Below are 20,024 nucleotides of genomic sequence, written 5' to 3' on the forward strand. Positions count from 1 at the left end.
AAAAAATTTTTAAAAACTTAGGAAAGAACATCCTGAAATTTGCAAAGGTCTTCTTTTGGAAATAAACTTACAGAAAGACGAGATCCAGCTCTTGCTCTGGCAATACTCTCCTTTTCCTTTTCAGATACCCTTCTCTGCACAGCCTGGAAATTGTTTAAGGCTGCAGAGAAGTCATTCATGAGACGTTCCTTCTGAAGTTTCTGCTGGCGCTAAGGAAATTAAATAAGAACTTGAAATTTCACATTAACCCAGAATCATTTGGTTTTAATTCCCATTAAAAGCAAAATTATACCTCCTAAAGAGTTCCAACTAGGAAAATTACTATGAAATAGGCTCTTCCTTAAATTAATAAATTTGTCCTTTTCTAACTCAAATCCCTGGTTAATACTATAGGCCAAGTCAGAGTTTTCCTTCTTTCATTCTGACAAACCTGGGAATTGGGTATCATTTACCTGGTAAGGGAATCTCAGAGGGAACCACAATTCAAAATGTTAGCTCCCAGGAGAATCTAAAAGCAGAATACCCAACAGAGATTGTTTTCTTGCTAAAATGTTAAAACTGTATTCATCTATACTGAGTTCGCAGCTTACCTGAAAACCATGGAATCATTTTCCTTCACACTGTAGTGAGGTTCAAAATCTCTGAGAACCTGAAAACTACTTTGTAGAGTTACAAGCTACCTTTACTAAGCTTACTGATGCTACATCTCAAAAAACACATACTGAGAGCACTTGCTGGGTGCTGAGAACACAGAAGTAAAAAGTCACCCCTGACCTCAAACAGCTTATCATCTATTTGGAGATAAAGAATTTAGATATACAAATAACAAATCAATACAAATAATTGCTATATTCAATTAGTACTATACAGAGTACTGTACACATTATACAGAGGCAAGTATGATCAGTAAGAATCTAAGTGATCAGAAGGCCTCCAGAGGAGGTGGGCACTGAAGGAAGAGTAAGCCGTGAAGAGCAGAGAGAAGGGGTAAGGCGAATCCAGGCAAGGCAACAGTGTGAGCAAAGGCATGGTGGCAGAAATTTGCAGAGGATCTAGAAAAAGATAGTTTGGCTTGAACCAAAGGCTTTTTCATGAGCATAGCTAAAAGATAAAATTGGAAAAGGAGGAAAGGGGGTGGCCACGGCAGGTTTTAAATGCCAAGATAATGAGTTTGGGATTCAACCTCTACAGAACAAAGAGCAACGAAGACTTCTGTGTGGAGAACACGATGGGTACAAAATGATAACTTAGAAAAATTAGTCTGTGATGGCGATGGAATGGGAAAAAGAAACAAGTCAAAAAGATGACTGCAATAATCTAGGTTTAAGGTTAGGAAGACGTGGTATCAGTAATGGGAACACAAAGAAATGAATCTAAGGAATATTATGTGACTGGCTGTGGGGAAAGGGGTATAAAGTCAAGGGATGACTCAAATTTCACACCTGGGAGAGCGATGGTAATACTGAAAAGCAAATTTAGATAAGGGACTTTTTATCCCTTTTCTTGGATTTTAATTTTTACATAAACATTATAACAATAGGGGGAAAAAAACCCATCACTCCCCAATCTCACTATACAAAAGTACTATCTTTTAAGTATATCATTAACATTTTCCATGTTACCATACTCTTCACAATTATGGTCTTTGTTATATAATACTCCATCAAGTTGATCTAGTAAATTTTAGGTAAATATTCCTTCTAGACTGTTCCATTTTTAACCATTATAAATAAAGCTAAAGTGAGCCGCATTGTAACAGCTAATATTTATACAGTGCTTATCATGTACCAGTACTGTTATAAGTACCTTATATAATAACTCATTTGATCCATCCATCAACCTATAAATTAGGTACTATTATAGTACCTATTTTACAGATCAGACAAATGAGGCACAGAGAGGTTAAGCAATTTGCCTATGATCACACAGTAAATGGCAGGGGTAGAATTTAAATCCAGGAAATTTGGCTCCAGAGTATATAGTTGGTTTCTTTTTCTTAGAACGCAGACACATTTGCATGAGTGGGAACATTAGGTCAAAAGGCACAAACGTTTTTATGACAATAAGCATTGTTAATCAGCTTAGTTAAGGGGTTTGGGTGAAACAGGAGGAATTCAGTATAAGACAACACATTAAATTTTAGATGAAGGCAGCATATTCAAGAGGAGATGTTAGAGCAGGAATTGGCAATATGGGCCAAATACTTAGAGGTTTATGGGCTAGGGCTTGAAAAAGATCTGGGGATCACATTCATAAAGGTGACAGGAAGCTCATAAAAGTACAGTAGAAAAGACTCCTGAGGGAGAAAGCATAGAGTAATAAAATTACAGGATCAATGGCAGAGCCTTGGGGCACACCCATTTCTAGGAAGATATAAAGTCAGAGAAGGAGGCTGAGACTCAACCTGGGGTAAGAGAAAATAGGCCAGAAAGGGATCACCAGAGTTGGGAGACATGAAAACTACTTTGTAGGCTTTACTACAGAGATCATGGAAAGAAGAAAGTTTCAGCGAAGACAGGATGGGCAAGAGGATCAAATGAAACAAAGAAAAGTGAATAAACTCAAAAAAGCCCACTGGATTTAGCAACTAGAAGGTTACTGATGATAGCACGTAAGTATGAGAAAAATGCTGAGAGTAGGATGTATGGTTTGATAGTCTAGTAACAAAAAGATGGGTGACAGGGCTAACATTAATTAAAGAAACAATTGAAAGTGCAAAGAATATTCAGCACAATAGGAGGAAGGGAATCAAGGATTTGTATTTCACCAGAGAGAATATGTCTGTAGATTTATTTCATGTTCTTAATGATCCAAGATAACGTAAGGGAACAAGAGCATGCATAATCCAAAACTAAATTCTATTTGATTTTGGAATACGTTAGATTTATTTTTAAGCAGATTGAACTTTATATTTTGCTTAGGCTACTATTTAACACTTAAGTACTTTCAATACTCTGTTTACATCAGACTCTTAGACTCCCTTTTTATTACTGCTAAAACTATCTGCAAGTGTGTATTCCCTAAGTGCACAGCTGGGAGGAGGAAAGGGGTGATTTGGGAACAATTTGAGATAATGAATGGCAAGGGGGAACTGGTCCATAGATGAAATATCAGGATGAGTAACAAAACAAACAGCACATGCGGATAGTCAAAGGGTGATTACATTAAGGTTACTACTTTGTAGCAGGATGACAAAAGCACCTAGTTTTGGTTCTTTTCTTTTGTGCAAGGGGATGCCAAAACTCCAAAGACTGAACGTATACTTCATTAAATGACTTGCCAGGAATGGGTTAAACTGATGATTTTCAAACTTTTTTGATGGAGACACAGAATAAGAATGTGACATCTTGACCTAGCACCATATATATACATATGTATGAAAGTTTCATTAACAGTATTTACCCTTATTACATGGTTACACACTCTGATATTTCTACTTTGTTTCATTTTTATAAATGATGATCATAACACACTAAAATTGTTTTATGTTCCAATAGTCACAATGCACAGACAACCCGGGATAGGGAGGTGGTAGGCTTCATCTTTAGAGCCATCAGAGATAGGATACCATCATTTAAAAAAATTCAATAATAAAAAGAAATGTAAGTTAAGTGCGCCCATGAATGGTACAGAAACTAAAAGCAAAATAGAATCATAATAGGCTAAGATAGATGGAGAAGGTTTTTGCCCTGGAAGAGAGAGGATCTGAGGCCTGAGGCAGACCATGAATAATAGATTAAAAAGTCAAGCCACAATGGAGGGGGCACATCTGACTTCAGAAACGTCTGAAGAAAAGGCACGCATATCAAGGGAACAATGAATTCTAGGAAAAATTGTGTGTTTTTAAAGGATTTAAATGGCCACTGAAGAAAATGACTTAAATAGAGGAATCTATTTCCCTGAGCATTTCCTCAACCTGAGACCTATAAATGATTCATGATGCGACATGAACGTGACCACAAAATATAAAAGACGTCTGCTTGAAATTTATAGATACAGGATATAAGAAAACTAGGATCAAGCCCGAAAGCATAAAGCTGCAGGTCAAACCCCAACAAGATGCAAACATGGACATTCTTCTCCAGTTAAACCCATTTTACTAATATATTATTACTAATAAGAGCAGCCACTACCCATATTGAGTACCTACTAAATGCTAGGCACTTTGCAAGATCTGGTGCATGCGTTCTTTCTGTTGTCACAAAAGACACTTATCCATTTTGTGAATAAGGAAACTGAGGTTCAGAGAAGGTCTATCTAGAACCAAAGGCCAAGTTATTTTGTTTCACACACTGCCTCTCCACAAAAACAAAGTCCTTTCTTATTAAAAAACAAGCCAAAACCCCACAAAATACCAACCTGTTCTGAAGTAGATAAAGGAAGGGGCAAGGACCCTAATTCCTTCAGTAATTCATTTGTTTCCTTGGCAAGCTGATTTGTAGAGTGCTGTAACTGTTGCCTAAGAGAGAAAAGATATGTTTTAGGATATTCTCACTTCTTGAGAGCTGTTGGTATCAGTTCATTCTCAGTGTCTCACAACGCAGGGAATGAAAGGGCACTTGAAGAAATGGGTTCCTAGATGCCCAGGTTCACAACAAAATTCCGGAAATACTACCCAGTCACACTCACCTCAAGTCGTCTTCATGTTACTGAGTAGAAAGAACCTGCCTCAAGGAAACCTGCTGACTGGGTATTTTAACTCCTCGGGGAGGAAGGAAAAGCATTCTCAGCAGTTCTGATAGAAGAAGAGCAACTGCCCCCACACCTCAATCTAAGAGTTTTAACACACTGAACGCTCTCTCAAAACTCTCGTATTGATTTGCCCAGGAGTTCTGCATGGGTACTGTCTGTCACAGTCCACTGACTAGTGACAGAATCCAGGCACTGGAGGTTGGACGAAATGTGCATTAGAAGCACAGCTTCCACCCTAGGGAACAACCTCCAAAGATCTACTCCCACGCTCTTGCTTAAAGCTCATGCTTTTTCAGCTTTATCCTTGGCTCCCTACCTGTCCCTTAGGCCTGACTTTCTGGCTCTTCCCTCCAAAACGAAGAAGCCCTATACTGTGTAAAAAAATGTAACAAGCAGAGGGGGAAGGAAATTAAAGAGGGAAGAATGTGTGCTATATTAAGTGGGATTGAAAGGTAGTAGAAATACAAAAAAGGCTCCTTTAAGGCTTCCCTGATGGCACAGTGGTTGAGAGTCCGCCTGCCAATGCAGGGGACGCGGGTTCGTGCCCCGGTCCGGGAGGATCCCACGTGCCGCGGAGCAGCTGGGCCTGTGAGCCATGGCCGCTGAGCCTGAGTGTCCGGAGCCTGTGCTCCGCAACGGGAGAGCGTCCGGAGCCTGTGCTCTGCAGCGGGAGAGGCCGCAGCAGTGAGAGACACGCATACCGCAAAAAAAAAAAAAAAAAAAAAAGGCTCCTTTAGTCATGGTTTCCTCTACTACCTGGCCATTTGTACAAAGGGTTTAAGGGAGGACAGGGAAACCACACCACTAATTACTAATGTTTTTTTCACTGCAAAGGGGCCTCCAAGATAATAAAAATAAAAATATAAATAAAACAAAGGAGTCAAAACCAAGAGGGAGACAAAACAAACAAACAAACAAAAAAACCCCAAGAGGGAAGTCAATCAGAAGCCTGAGCATCGTAGACAGTACTAACATACCCAGAGCTATCTCACATCTCCCTGGAAAAAGCTCAAAGTAGTAAGTCATTCTCTCACTTCACAATGTCTAGGACAGGAAACAAAGAATATTGTTCAGTGCGTGTTAAAGATGAAAACTAGAACTTCTAAAAGCAGAGATGGAGTCAAGAAGGACATAATAAAAAGAATCTATTGCACTATTCTCTCCCTCAGACTCTCCTCGGGTCATTCTGAATACATTTTTCTAATATGATAGACAGTTGGAAATCCAACCCGATTAGACGAGCGCTGTAGCTCATCAGGAGGCCTCTGCCAACAAGGAAGCTCATTTAGGCAGAATGTAGTTTAAGAGTGGTAGGGATTCCCTCTCTGCTTCCCTAAATTGTTCTGCTAAACTGCCCAAGGGAGGAAAGAAGCAGCGTTCAAGGACTCTGCGAGGCAACGGAGATCACAACCCATTAATATATTTTGTTGCTCCCCTTCTAGATCCAGCTATGACCTCATATCCCACTGCCTCTCATTCTGATTTCACAGGCCTGAAACCTCAGCTGCCAGGCAGCAAGGGTATTAAGTGTGTCCCCAAAAGGTCCTCACAAATCCCAACCTTGTTAGGAAGCTACTCACAGATTTTCCTGTAGCTTGCTTGAATCTTGCTTAGTTCCTAGTTGGCTCATCAAATTCTTTATCTGAGCAGCTGGGGAGAGAAGAAAAAAAGATTTATTGAAAAGAAAAACACAGGGCTTCCCTGGTGGCACAGTGGTTAAGAACCCACCTGCCAATGCAGCAGACACGGGTTCGAGCCCTGGTCCAGGAAGATTCCACATGCCGTGGAGCAACTAAGCCTGTGCGCCACAACTACTGAGCCTGCGCTCTAGAGCCCGTGAGCCACAACTACTGAAGCCTGCGTGCCACAACTACTGAAGCCCACGCGTCTAGAGCCCGTGTTCCACAACAAGAGAAGCCACCGCAATGAGAAGCCTGTGCACCGCAACGAAGAGTAGCCCCCGCTCAGCAATGAAGACCCAACACAGCCAAAAATAAATAAATAAAATAAATAAATTTTTTAAAAAAAGAAAAATACATTCATCACGAGCATCCTAATTCTCAGATCACTGGTCTCTCTCCACATCCTGAATAAGTACATACAACTAATAGAAAGCATGCTATGATCAAGACCTTGGCATATATATTCCCGTCTAAAGCTACTTATAAGGTCCGCCTTTCTCCTCTAGAGTAACTGTAAGTTACTGTAAGTAGAGGGTGGTGGTTTTGTTCGTCACTCCCAAAGAACTCCCACATTTTGCCAGATTTCCCATGGCACTGGTTAAAATGTTCATTGCTTTTGGAATGGCCTTGATACCAAATATCAATTCACAACAATAAAAATTTAAATTCACTCATACACAATATTTTATACGGCAAACATTTTTGGAAAGACAATGTACACTTATTATTAAGTTACCACTAACTGAGCACCTCTATGTGCCAAGTACTATATTAGGAGCTTTGTATACATAATCTTATTAATTTTCACAGCAACAGTCTGAAGTAGGTGTATCTCCACTGTGCAGATGAGGAAATATATTTAAAGAAGTTAAATTCTAATATAAGGGCACACAAAAAGTAGCAGGGCAAAAAAATCAATCCCAGGTACATCAGACTGCAATGCCTATATTTTAACTACGCTGTCTGTAGACAAACAGTGTATCGTTTTGTTCAGATTACTCTACCTAGATATTGTGCTAAGATTTGGAATGGTCATGTTTGAATCCTAGATGTTTAAGCCCCTAGTCCTGGACTAGGAAAGCAGAGGAATGGATTATCTCTCAATAAGGAGAAACACCAGCCTGCCTGGGAATCTGAACACCCTTGTCCCTCACTGACCTCTGCAACAGGAACAGAGCCCCTGATTTCCCATGTCCTGCTTTCTATTTTCTTTTTCTGGTTGGCAGGGAGGACGAGGGAGATTCATTCATTCATTCATTTGCAGAGCTTGGAATTTTATTGTACGACCTTTTTGTTTGTTTACACGTTTGCATTTTAAGAGCATTCCCTGTCTTCTATTGCAAGTAGCTGGAATACAGAACACAATAATAGAGTACTTTTTGCCCAGGGGAAACACAATTAATTATCTTCAAGTTTCACTAGAACTTCAAGAGATACTATAACACAATAGGTAATATATGGCTCCTCTAGCCAAAAGACAGTGTCCTTTGTGAGGGCCTTTCCTACCCTCTCAGGATTAATGCCCAAGTTTCACCTGTAAAACACCAGACTGCTAAATGACTGGCTTAGTGGAAGAAGATGAGGAAACCACTGTACTGTATCATTTGTATATATCTCATAGTAACAATATATAAACAAAGCTTCAATGTCCAATGAAAACGAAATTGCACTTATTAGAATTTTAAAAATTAATTGTTCCTGGGACTTCCCTGGTGGCACAGGGGTTAAGGCTCCGTGTTCCCAATGCAGGGGGCCCAGGTTCGATCCCTCAGGGAACTAGAGCCCACATGCATGCCGCAACTAAGAGTTCTCACGCCAGAACTAAGGAGCCCACGTGCCACAACTAAGGAGCCCACCTGCCGCAACTAAGGAGCCCACGTGCCACAATTAAGGAGCCTGTGAGCTGCAACTAAGAAGCCCACCTGCCGCAACTAAGACCCAGCACAACCAAAATAAATTAATATTTTTTTAAATTAATAAATAAAAATTAATTGTTTCTTATGATAAGATGCTTCTTAAATAACAAAATTTGGGGGTCAGAGTCATAACCTTGGCCCTTATTCGGTCACCAAGGGTAGTAAAAAGGCAAGCCGAAGTTTATTAAGTACCAGTTACCTTACAAAAACACAGATGTGTTAATAGCCTCTAAGTCTGTTAAGAAACAATAATTAAGCAAAATCTCCCAGGTGATTGCTGAGTGACTCTTCTCCTAAGTAGAAACTGAACAACTTAGTCCTTAGCAGCATGTACAAGTTATTTCTCCTGTAAAAAATTAATAAACAGAAACTTCAGTTAAACAGAGTTGGGAGACCAGAAGGGGGAGCTCGCACACCCTGCCACAACAGCCAAGCCCAACTGCTATGAAGAAGACTCCTCTCAGCCAATGAAAAGCCAAGGACTCTTTGTTTGCTATACCCCTCCCAACTTCCTTTTCCCCTTCCCTTGCCAGGAGGGGGATTCCACTTGGCTAGCCATGATTGCAGACCCCAAACCGCAACTCTCTGCTGACCGTGAATAAACCCCTCTTTGCTGGAGAAATATCTGGCAGTCTCTGTTTTAGGTCAACACTCGCTAGCCCAAATCCCTGTGTCATCATGGGTGTAACAAAGCAAAATTTTGCAAAGTCAAGAATATATTGGTTTTTAACACTTCAAATTATGATTTTATCTTATTTTGAGGCCATTTTTTAAGTAAAACTATAACTCCACTTTTACAATAGAAATATAGAATTCACTTGATTAAAAAGTTGCCTTTTGACAAACTTTCCTAAAATATATCTATTCCATTAAATGAGGGTTTTTAGCTTATTGGTTCCATTGGAAAATGTAAGCACTATAAAATACTGCATTCTGCTAAAAAAAACACTATGTAAGATATAAATAATCATTTTTCATCACTATGATGTATAATGTCCTTCTTACCTAAGTCAAATGGGAATCAGCGTCAAAGCTATCTACTGGGTGGCCAAACAAATAATTTAAGAAAGAGGACAGACGTTAGCATTTACTGAGCATTCACCATGTGCCAGACACTGGGCTACATACTTGATGTGGTATAATAAAAAATATATTTGGTCTTTGTCCCCAGTTCTTGGCATAAAGCTCCTAAAACCCTTGGAATTTCCTGAGTGATAGTAGTGTCTTTTGTTATTCATAAAGGGTTCCTTTGGAGCATACTGAGTTTACCTATTGAAGTGACTTAGGGTAGGGCTCCTGATAGGCTCAGGTTGGGTGGGGTTAGTCACCAGAAAGATCAAGTGATTATCAGGTTGGAACTTTCAGTTCCACCCATCAACCTCTGGAAAGGCAGGGGGGGTGGGGGCGGAGATGCGGGGAGGGTGTCAGCGCTCAGAGAGAGCATGGAAGTTCTGAGCTCTTCCCACATACCTTGCCCTATGCATCTCTTCTATCTGGCTGCTCCTGAATGATATCCTTTTATAATAAACCAGTAATCTAGTAAGTAAATGTTTTCCTGAGTTATGCGAGCTGAGCTAGCAAACTAGCTGAACCTGAGGAGGGGCTCATGGGAACCTGGTCAGAAGCACAGATGGCTCAGAAGCACAGATAAGAACTTGGACTTACAATTGGCATCTGAAGGGGGTGGGGTGGGGGGAGTCTTGTGGGACTAAGTCCTTAATTTGTGGAATCTGATGCTAACTCCAGGTAGTGTCAGAATTGAGTTAAATTGGAGGACACCCAACTGAAGTCCAGAGAATATGATAATTACTTGGTGTGTGGTAAATCCACACATCTGGTGTCAGAAGTATTGACAGTGGAGGAAACACAGAAGTGTGTTTCCTTCACACTTGATAAGTATTATCTTATTAAATAAGCATTATTACAGATGGGCACACTGAGGCTCACACTGAGTGTTACAAAACTCATTCATTCATTCATTTAGAATACCTACTCTACACTGTTATATGCTCTATAAGATACTGCTTTCGAGAAGCTTACATTTTAAGGAAAAGAGATAATAAGCATATATCAGGTGGTGATAAGTGCTATAAAGAAAAATAAATTCAGATAAAGGCTGGTAGGGAGGGGGTACTAGTTTACACGGGGGCGGTCAGAGACGTCTCTGATAAGGCGACACAGAGCAGAGACCTAAAGGAAGTGAAAGATCAAGCCATGCGAAATTTCTGGGGGAGCTCTGTAGCAGAGAGCATTAAGCACAAAATCCCCAAGGCAAGAGCACTTGTGATGGAGGCACAGGAGGCCTAGATGGAGCAAAAGAGAGGTAAGAGAGAGAGGGGAGCCAGATTACATAGGGCCTTGTAAACTAGAGCAAGGACTTCGAATTTTAAAGAAATGTGAGGCCACTGATGGTTTTGAGCAGAGTGTCATAAAAACCAGAATTCAAACCCAGGAGGGCTAATTCCAATAACCATATATATATATATATATATATATATATATTTTTTTTTTTTTTGCTTGCGGTATGCGGGCCTCTCACTGTTGTGGCCTCTCCCCTTGCGGAGCACAGGCTCCGGACACGCAGGCTCAGCGGCCATGGCTCACGGGCCCAGCCGCTCCGCGGCATGTGGGATCTTCCCGGACCAGGGCACGAACCCGTGTCCCCTGCATCGGCAGGCAGACTCTCAACCACTGCGCCACCAGGGAAGCCCCCAATGACTATATATTTTATGCCACACTAGGTTCTCTCAAAAGGCTGACGCTTAAAGGAAATACACAGAACTAGTGACTTAGGGCAGGCCTCCGTTTCCCAGTGTTCCACTTCGCCCCACCTGCTTATCTGATAGCTTCCTAACTTAATAGCTCTCTGCTCCAGATAGGCTGATGCCCTTGCTCTAACCTGCTCCCTTCCCGGACTCCCTCCCACCTTTGGTAAGGTTCCTGTGTACTCACCAGAGTTCAGCAGAGTGCCAGCACCCAGCGGGTAATAAGTAACTGCTGATTAATTGAGTTAGCCTCTGTTTTATGTCATGCCACTTTCAAGGCAGAAGATATGAATAAACATGAGCTAGGAATAATGAGACCTAAACTCTAAGCCAGATTCGACCACTAACTACATGTATGGCACCAGACAAGTCATTTCATGTTGCTGGGTCTCTTTCACCAATTGTATATGATATTCAGGTTTAACTAACATATATTGAGTACTTACTATTTGTCACAGTACTTACTATTTGTGTGGGGCTTTGTATTCATTAAATTATTACAACTATGTAAGGACTAAATGATCTCTAAGTACTCCCACCACTGCTCAATGCTAAAATTCAGCAATAATGAAGAAGCTCTAGTCCCAGAATGATGCTGTGTAACCAAGCAGTGTTTTTAAGCCAGAGTTTGGCTTAGAGAGACTCTGCCTGTGTACAAATGGGACTGGATTGACTATATGCCTCTGATGGCACTGACCACATTCTACTCATTTTTGCATAACCACACACACATACATACCCCTCCAGAAAATAGTTGGTTACAGGGTGACATATAAAGGGAAATGTTACTAGTATGGCAGTTCAAGGAAACATTTCATCTTACTGACTGTCTTTATATTGAGCATTCTCCTTAGAAACTCTACAGGTATGTCAAAGTTTCAAGTTGTTAATCGTCTATCAAACCATATTAAATGCCCTAGAGAGCAAAGGGGACTTTACAGACTTTGGGGGGAAAAAATCAATTGAAATTCAGCTGCTCTTTGTATATTCTCAGCTGAGAACTTTTATTTATCTAGACTTTTCTGACTTCTTTTGTTTGCAGAGATTACCTGAATTGGGATGGGGGGTGGGGCGGAGGAGGACTTTATAGGGTCACTTACTAGTTTAGCACCAGAATGAATCCAAGCCTCCATCAATTCTATCTAAATTCCTGCATATTGATATTTTCCTAAAAGTTTCCAGCAAGACTCAGGTATCAGATGCCCCAAAACTCAAACGATAAAGACAGTGGTGTCTACATCTACTGGAAGTATCATTGTTTTGTATACCGCCCTCCATAACCACCAACATCAGAGGTTTATTTGAAAATAGTGACTTAATGACCCATCTGTTTTACAACTAAGAAATGTATCCCTTAAACCTAAAGCACAAAAAGAAATAGAATAGTGTGAATGTTTACATACATGCTTATTTTCACTTGAATGTACTTAAAATGTCAAAAAGTACAGTGATACTTCTTGGAACAATTTTTACCAAAATGGGCTACATCTAAAAGGGTTTTCTGGTCAGCTTGGTTAATGAGAAAACTCCTTTTCTAAGCATTCTAGTAAATAAAAGTTTTACTTTAGATTGATTTGTCACAATATTTTGGATGAAAATAATTGGGTATCTATTCTCTATGAAATGCTACATAATCCTGGAAACCAGATGACTAGGCCTCAGTTCCGTGTAAGCAATTTTGTTATTTTTAAAACTAGGCCTCAATTTCTCCTATCACTGACCTCTCACTTTTAAAAGCATGTCCTGGCTAAAATTTTTAAAAGACTACGAAGCAAATCAATTTATTGCACATTACAGCTAACATCCACACTAGGAACTACTCTAAACTGAACACTCTTCGTGTGCTTTTAGCTGATATAGGCAGAATGTGAATCTCCAAATGAACCTTAATCCAAATCAACGTCTAGTCATATCAAAAGCAACTACCATACAGGTAAAAATTTCTTCATCTGAGAGACTCGAATGCTCTAATTCAGTATATTAAACAAGCAAATATAAATTCAAAGAAAGAGCATTAAAAAAAAAAAAGAAAAGAAAAAAAAAAAGCAATATGTACATTAAATGAGAAAGTGATAGCCTATGTGGTCATTATTACAATGAAGTCATCTCAGTGTCTTTGAAAATTAGGTTTGCACTGCTTTTGCAAAGTTACGATGAAAATGACCTGACTTTTTAAAAGTAGCCACTATAGGACTTCACTGGTGGCGCAGGGGTTAAGAATCCGCCTGCCACGGGGTGGTGGTGTGATGAATTGGGAGATTGGGATTGACATATATACACTAATATGTATAAAATGGATAACTAATAAGAACCTGCTGTATAAATAAATAAATAAAATTCAAGAAAAAAAAAAGTAGCATCTCTCTGTCAACTTCCTAAGACAGGAGAGATTTCTAGCAACAACAACAACAAAAAAGAATCCGCCTGCCAAAACAGGTGACATGGGTTCGAACCCCGGTCCAGGAAGATCCCACATGCCACAGAGCAACTAAGCCCGTGTGCCACAACTACTAAGCCTGCACTCTAGAGCCCACGAGCCACAACTACTGAGCCCACGCGCCACAACTACTGAGCTCGTGTGCCGCACTACTGAAGCCATGCGCCTACAGCCCGTGCTTCGCAACAACAGAAGCCACAGCAACGAGAAGCCCGCACACCGCAACAAAGAGTAGCCCCTGCTCACCTCAACTAGGGAAAGCCCGCGCACAGCAACGAAGACCCAATGCAGCTAAAAAATTAAAACAACTAAAAAAAAAAAGTAGCCACTATACTACAATAGTAAAGCTCTAAACTAAACTGAACATGAATACTAAACATCAAAGGTATAATCTTCTATTTACCATACCCATGACAGGACACGAACTCGTTAAGAGCACAGACTCTCAGTTAAGACTGCTGTGTGCTATTCCTGGTTCCACCACTTCCTAGCAAAAGTTTCTATTCCCCTGTGCCTCAGTTTCCTCACCTAAAAAATGGGAAAAACAAGAGAACCCTCATATGGTTGTTGTGAGGATGACCTAAGATAATATGAAGCTAAATTTATAACACGTCTGGCACTTAAAAGAACTCAATTAAGGATAGCTATTATTATCAAACTCGAGACCAAGAAAAATGTACTTAGCAATGATAAAATCAATTAAGTACATATCAAATGCTAACTACATATCCACTGCTGTGCCAGGCACTGAAGCTAAAGACAGCTGTACAATGTGTGATCACTATCCCCACAACAAAACTAATAGTAATCTCTCAGTTGGAATAACAAGGTCAAAAAGCATGAATTAAAGACTACAGAATAAAGTGCGTGCTAAGCTTGCAAGTTCAAAGGAAAAAACCAAAATGATAGCTAACATTTCTTAAACAATGTTGCAGGCACTGCTTTAAGCACTTTATATAAATTACCTCACTTAATTCTCACAATCCTGTGAAGTAGAGTCTATCACTAACTCCATCTTATAGATGAGGAAGCTGTGAAATAGAGAGGTACAGCAATATGTTTACATAGTTAGTAAGAAGCAGATCTAGGACTCAAACCCAGGCAGTCTGACTCCTGAGCCTGCTCACTTAACTACTAAACTATAGTGGAGCAGGGGGCTCAACCAATGATATCACCATTTACTGAATGTCTACTATGTACCGGGCACTAGACTAGGCACTTTCAAACATCCCACTTTAACAACACCATTCATTTTACATATGGGGTAACAGGCAGAAAGAGGAACTAGCCTGCCCAAGGTGAACAGTACAACACAGAGGAGCAAGGACTCAGTCACAGATCTACTGAGCTTAAGGCCCAGGCTCTTCCTGACTTCACTCTTTCAAAAGCAAAGGAAGGCTTAGTTACAAGGGGCAGGATTTAAGCGCAACTCAAAGGATTTTTATAATTTAGATAGCTAGTGAGATAGGGAAAGATTAAAGAAAGGAGGAACAGAAAGAGCAAAAACTTGCAGCAAAACCCCGTGTTTAGAGATGTTAAGAAAAACAGCCTGCCTGTAACAAAGAGAAGTAGAAAATATGGCTAATTTGGGTTAAGATGACAGAGACAGTGAAAGCAAGGTGGAATGTTAAGATCTGATACAGCAGACAACAGAGAGCCGCCATAGGCTCTTGAGGAGGTGAGTGGTATAATGAAAACAGGACTTTAGACAAACTGCTGATAGCCTTATCAGGATGAACTAGAATGGGAACAGAGACACTGAGACTATGCTGCTGGACGACAGAGGCTGAGATCATGAAGACTTATGAGGAGGACAATGAAATAAAGAGCAAGGGGCCAATATGAAAATAACTCTGAAAGAACAACCCAGAGGATTGCACATGATAATCAGTTTTAAAAGTTCAACTGCTTTTCATCTTTTTAGTAAACAGAACCATATCAATAAATTAGCAACGTTGGGCTTCCCTGGTGGTGCAGTGGTTATGAATCCACCTGCCAATGCCGGGAACATCGGTTCAAGCCCTGGTCCAGGAAGATCCCACATGCTGCAGAGCAACTAAGCCCATGCACCACAACTACTGAGCCTGCGCTCTAGAGCCCGTGAGCCACAACTACTGAGCCCGCGTGCCACAACTACTGAAGCCCGCACGCCAGAGCCTGTGCTCCGCAACAAGAGAAGCCACCACAATAAGAAGCCTGCACACAGCAACGAAGAGTAGCCCCCGCTCGCCGCAACTAGAGAAAGCCCGTGCGCAGCAACGAAGATCCAACACAGCCAAAAATAAATAAATTTTTTAAAAAAATTAGCAACGTTAAAGAACAGAAATGATGTTCTTTAAATCTCTTCAGAGATAACTTGGCGCCTGTTAAGGTTATTTCCTTATATCTGCCTCAGCAATACTTGCCCAGACCCTTTGTTTCACAATAGACAGAGTCAAGCAGTTTTCTTCTGTAGCCCACACATACTGGTAACAACCCCTTGTACCAGGCAGTCAACCTTAGCTGTACCTATAACAACCCACGCAGTGGCCTGCCGTATTTCAGGCTGATATGCTCAGCAATTCCAAACCCACATATGTGAAAAAACCCACAGTTGAGAAAAAAAGAATAGCTATTCTCTCAAATTTTCAATAGATACAGGTCCTTGCAGGACTTTATGGATGTGGACATATGTCTGGGAGGTCACATTCAGACTGTATACTTAGGTATGCTGGCCACGTCTGGGGGATGGGCACCAGCCTGATAAGTGGGTAGAAGCAATGTCACCCTACCAATTTCAAATTCCCAGTGCCTCAGTAAACAATCCCAAGGGGAGAATTCCAACTCACACTGACTAGGGTCATAAGATGTGGTAGGAACCACACAGCACAAGGTAAATGAGTCAGGAAGAGTTCCAAGATGGTAGAGAAACCTCATTCATTCAAATCTACTAAATACAATTTACTAAGCATCAAGACCCTAAATGATATGATCCCTGGCTACCTCCCTGGCCTCTTTTCCTACTACGCTCCCCTTCTCTAACTGCAGTCCAGCCACACTAGTCTCCTTGCTATTCTTGAAAGCACTGAGGTCTTCGCTCTTGCTATTCCCTCTGCCTAGGATGCCTTCCCCCAGCTACTCACGAGGTTCCCTCCCTCACTTCATTCAGGTGTCTACTCAAACATCACCCCCTCAGAGAGGCCTTCCTTGACCAACTGATGTAAAAATATAAAATAGCACACCCACCCTCTTGCTCTCCTCACTCTCTGTCCCCTTATTTTTTTCTTCATAGCACTTATTATTTCTCAATATTGTTTATATATGTGCATGTATGCATATGTGTGTATACATACACATACACAAACACACACACATACACACAATCAGGGCAGGGTTTTGTCTGTCCTGCTCATCACTCCAGCCCCAGTGCTAAGCAGGTGCTCATAGAATATTTGTTGAACAGTGAATGAATGAATCTAACATATACTTGGGTCTGAGATAAGTACTAGAAATATAAAGATGAATAAGTCATGTCCCATTTCTTCAAAGGAACTAACAATCTAGCAGGAGAGGCAGACACACCACAAGAAGAGAAAGTTCCACAGCCTCAGGTATTCCCCATAGCTTCCTATGAAGAGTAAAAAAAAAAAGAAAGAAAAGTCACTTGTAACTTGAAGTGTTAACTGTTATAAAACTGTAATATTAATTAAAAATTATAAAAAGGCTGAATGCTGGTCATAAGAGACAGATCTGGTTTCAAATTTAGGTATTGCCATTTGTAAGCTGGGTAATTATTTAACCTTTCTCAGCCTGTTTCCTAACCCATAAAAAGAAATAATATTGGTAATTACTTCACAGGTTTGTTACAAAATTAAGAGAATGCATGTAAAGCACTTATATTGCCTGGCATACAGTATGTACTCAAATGTTAGCTATTAATGTTATTAATGAAATGAATCCAACTATCCCTTGAGCCTGATGCCTAATCAACAGCTAAACCTTAACAATTCTATCACCAGACACCTCTCCTATCCTTTCCTTCTTTTCATTTTCAGATCCTAACTGGTGTCTCTGATTCCAGTCTCTCTCCCTTCCAACTCAATTTACACATTTCTACAGAATTATATCCAAACCCCCTTAGTGTAGCACTTAAAGCACTTCATGTTTGGGCCCCAACTTACCTTTCCAATCCTATTTTCCACTACTTTCTGGACTCCACCAGTCTAGCCAAATTAAATCACTCTACTTTTCTATACACACCACATGCTTTCCCACTACCATGCCTTGTTCATTTTATTCCCTCCTGGAATGCTCTTCCCTTCTTTACTCTCGAAAGTTCAAATACTTTCCACCATCTTTCCAGACCTAGCTCAAATGCCAATAATGCATTTCCCTGGCCTCTCCCAAGTGAAAAAGGTGTCTTTCTCTCCTGAATATCTATAATTTTATTATATCTCTTCTATAGTAGCGATCGCTTTCAGTCATTATGTACGCCACAGGTTCCCTGTTGAAGGAATCCATGTCAGTTCCTATACATACTACATGCCTCATACTCAAATACATGCAGAATGAAAATTTCACAAATAGACATTAAAATTATATTTGGCCTCAATAAGAAACTTTCAGTATTGAACCAGAATATTCTGATCTAACCTGTATTACAGCTCCCTCACAAAGGAAACTGGAACACAAAGTACTATACTTTCTAACCAGTGGTCACATTAATTTTTGTTTCAAATTTCTGGATTTAACAGACCACATATTCTTCTTTCCACTTCCAAAGTGCCCAGATTCAAACGCTTTCCATCAGAAACTTCCCTCTCTCATTATATATTTAAATTTAAAAGCTAAGTGATAGATTGTTCTTTAAAATATAGAACATAATTGTAATTCAGGACCAACTAGTTGTACCTATTAACAGGGTACAGCCAAGCTCACAAAAACACAATAATAAACAACAAGGATCATGATACCATTCTTTCCAAGTAGTTGCTGCTGCTGACCTCCTGTTTATAAGGCTCTGAGCTAATTTTCAGGCACAAGGAATAACGTGTATTTGACTCATTCAACTATAGTATCATTCAGACCCTAATGGTGGGGAGGGAGTTTTAAGACAAGCAATGACATTCTGAAATCCACCACCACCTCTACCATGTCTTACTTGCTATGTGATTGTGGCCATGTCCCTGAGCTTCTCTGTGTATCATGCTTGTTCAAAAGAGTAACTAGGTGGGGAAGGAAAACAAAAGCCTCATTGGCTTGAAATCCAAAAATATATGCAAATCTTTTGCTACAAAAGACAAAAGAATGTAAACTAAAATGTTTTTGGTGAATTCTCTTTATTAAAGTAGAAGTCATCTCACCCCTCGAATCCAAGTCATTGTATCTGATTTCCAAATTCCTTACAGGAAGAACTGTATTAAAGTCACCAAAACACATGCACTCTCCACTTCCCTTAATTGAAAGGTTCTGACTTCCAAGAAGCCAGAAGCTCAGCAGAATGTAAAGTCTAAACCAGTAAACAGCTCCCGATCCAAGCTGGCCAAAGAGGAAAGAGAGGTGGGTGGAGGGAGGCAGATGACAGGAAAAACTAGGCTGACCACTGGAGCCAGTCGACTCATTCACTGCCTGGAGGGGACACACACACACCCTCCCACCCTGCGGCTGTCAGGACTGCTGTCTTGGCCCCAACACGGTTAAGAGCAGAACTCCTAAGAAACTCGAGCTGCAGCTGGGGCTCCGGACCCTCGGGGTGCCTGGGCCTCGCAGACTCAGGGATAGCAGCCCGCCGTACCCAGAGTAGAGCACCCAAGACGGCCTCAGGTGTGGCCCTGGCCGTAGCCCTAGCCGGGCTCCGCGTCCCGGCAGCCTCACCCGGGCCTGTCCCCGGGACGGCCCCCGCCCTCCAGCCCGGTACCCCGGCTCACTGGCTTGGCTGATCCGCTGGATGTTGCCGCTGCACGTCTGGATGATGCTGTTGAAGTCCCGGAGCGGGGGCCCCGAGGCCCCCGGGTTCCGGTACATATCTAAGGGACCGTAGGACATGACGAGGAGCCGAGACCGACTCGCCCTGCACCGCGCTCCTACCGGAAGCAGCCGCCAGACCCGACCAGCAGGCTGACAGGGAAACCGGGAAGAGAAAGGGCGGGGAAGGGGCTAAAGCTGCGTGAGCCCTAGCCCCGCCCCCTCGCAGCGCGCACACGTCCGCCCTGGCTCCCCCACATTGCGCAGGCGCCTCTGGAACTGGTGTAGGCACGGTAGCTTAGAGACGTGACGCCCTGGAGCTTGGGGATGCGGGGCGGGGCGATGACATCATACCATTGGGGCTCGGATTGGAGAATCTGAGGTGGCGGTGTTGTTTATCGCCAGGGCACGGTGACAGAAGGCAAGAATTTTTCGATTAGCATAAAATTGTACCAGATGATCTCAGCCCTAACATCCTATTCTGTTCTATTCTGAGCATTCAGGCCCAAATATGGAGAATTCGACAGCCTTGAAACCCAGATCCGTAACCAAACTCCTGAAATTCCTCACTCTGCTTCCATCCTCTAGG

At 41.4% G+C, this 20,024-nt stretch overlaps 1 protein-coding gene across 5 annotated transcripts in view; it reads right to left on the minus strand.

Annotated features, from left to right (window-relative positions):
- STX12 (syntaxin 12) overlaps positions 1-19,624 on the minus strand; it is a 33,856-nt gene extending 14,232 nt beyond the window's left edge. For 3 of the 5 annotated variants that reach the window (XM_060140900.1, XM_060140896.1, XM_060140899.1), the window contains exons 1-4: positions 19,399-19,624; positions 6,273-6,342; positions 4,360-4,459; positions 72-209 (exon numbers count right to left, since the gene is read on the minus strand). In XM_060140900.1, coding sequence (XP_059996883.1) covers positions 72-209; positions 4,360-4,459; positions 6,273-6,342; positions 19,399-19,516 — 426 coding nt within the window. In that variant the 5' untranslated portion in view covers positions 19,517-19,624. Of the gene's footprint in view, positions 1-71; positions 210-4,359; positions 4,460-6,272; positions 6,343-7,532; positions 7,722-8,489; positions 8,637-19,398 lie in introns of all 5 variants that reach the window. The other 2 variants (XM_060140897.1, XM_060140898.1) reach the window with 2 other exon arrangements.
- Between the last annotated feature and the right edge of the window lie 400 nt (positions 19,625-20,024).

Source organism: Lagenorhynchus albirostris, chromosome 2, assembly GCF_949774975.1.
Source record: "Lagenorhynchus albirostris chromosome 2, mLagAlb1.1, whole genome shotgun sequence".
NCBI classification, from domain to species: Eukaryota; Metazoa; Chordata; class Mammalia; order Artiodactyla; family Delphinidae; genus Lagenorhynchus; species Lagenorhynchus albirostris.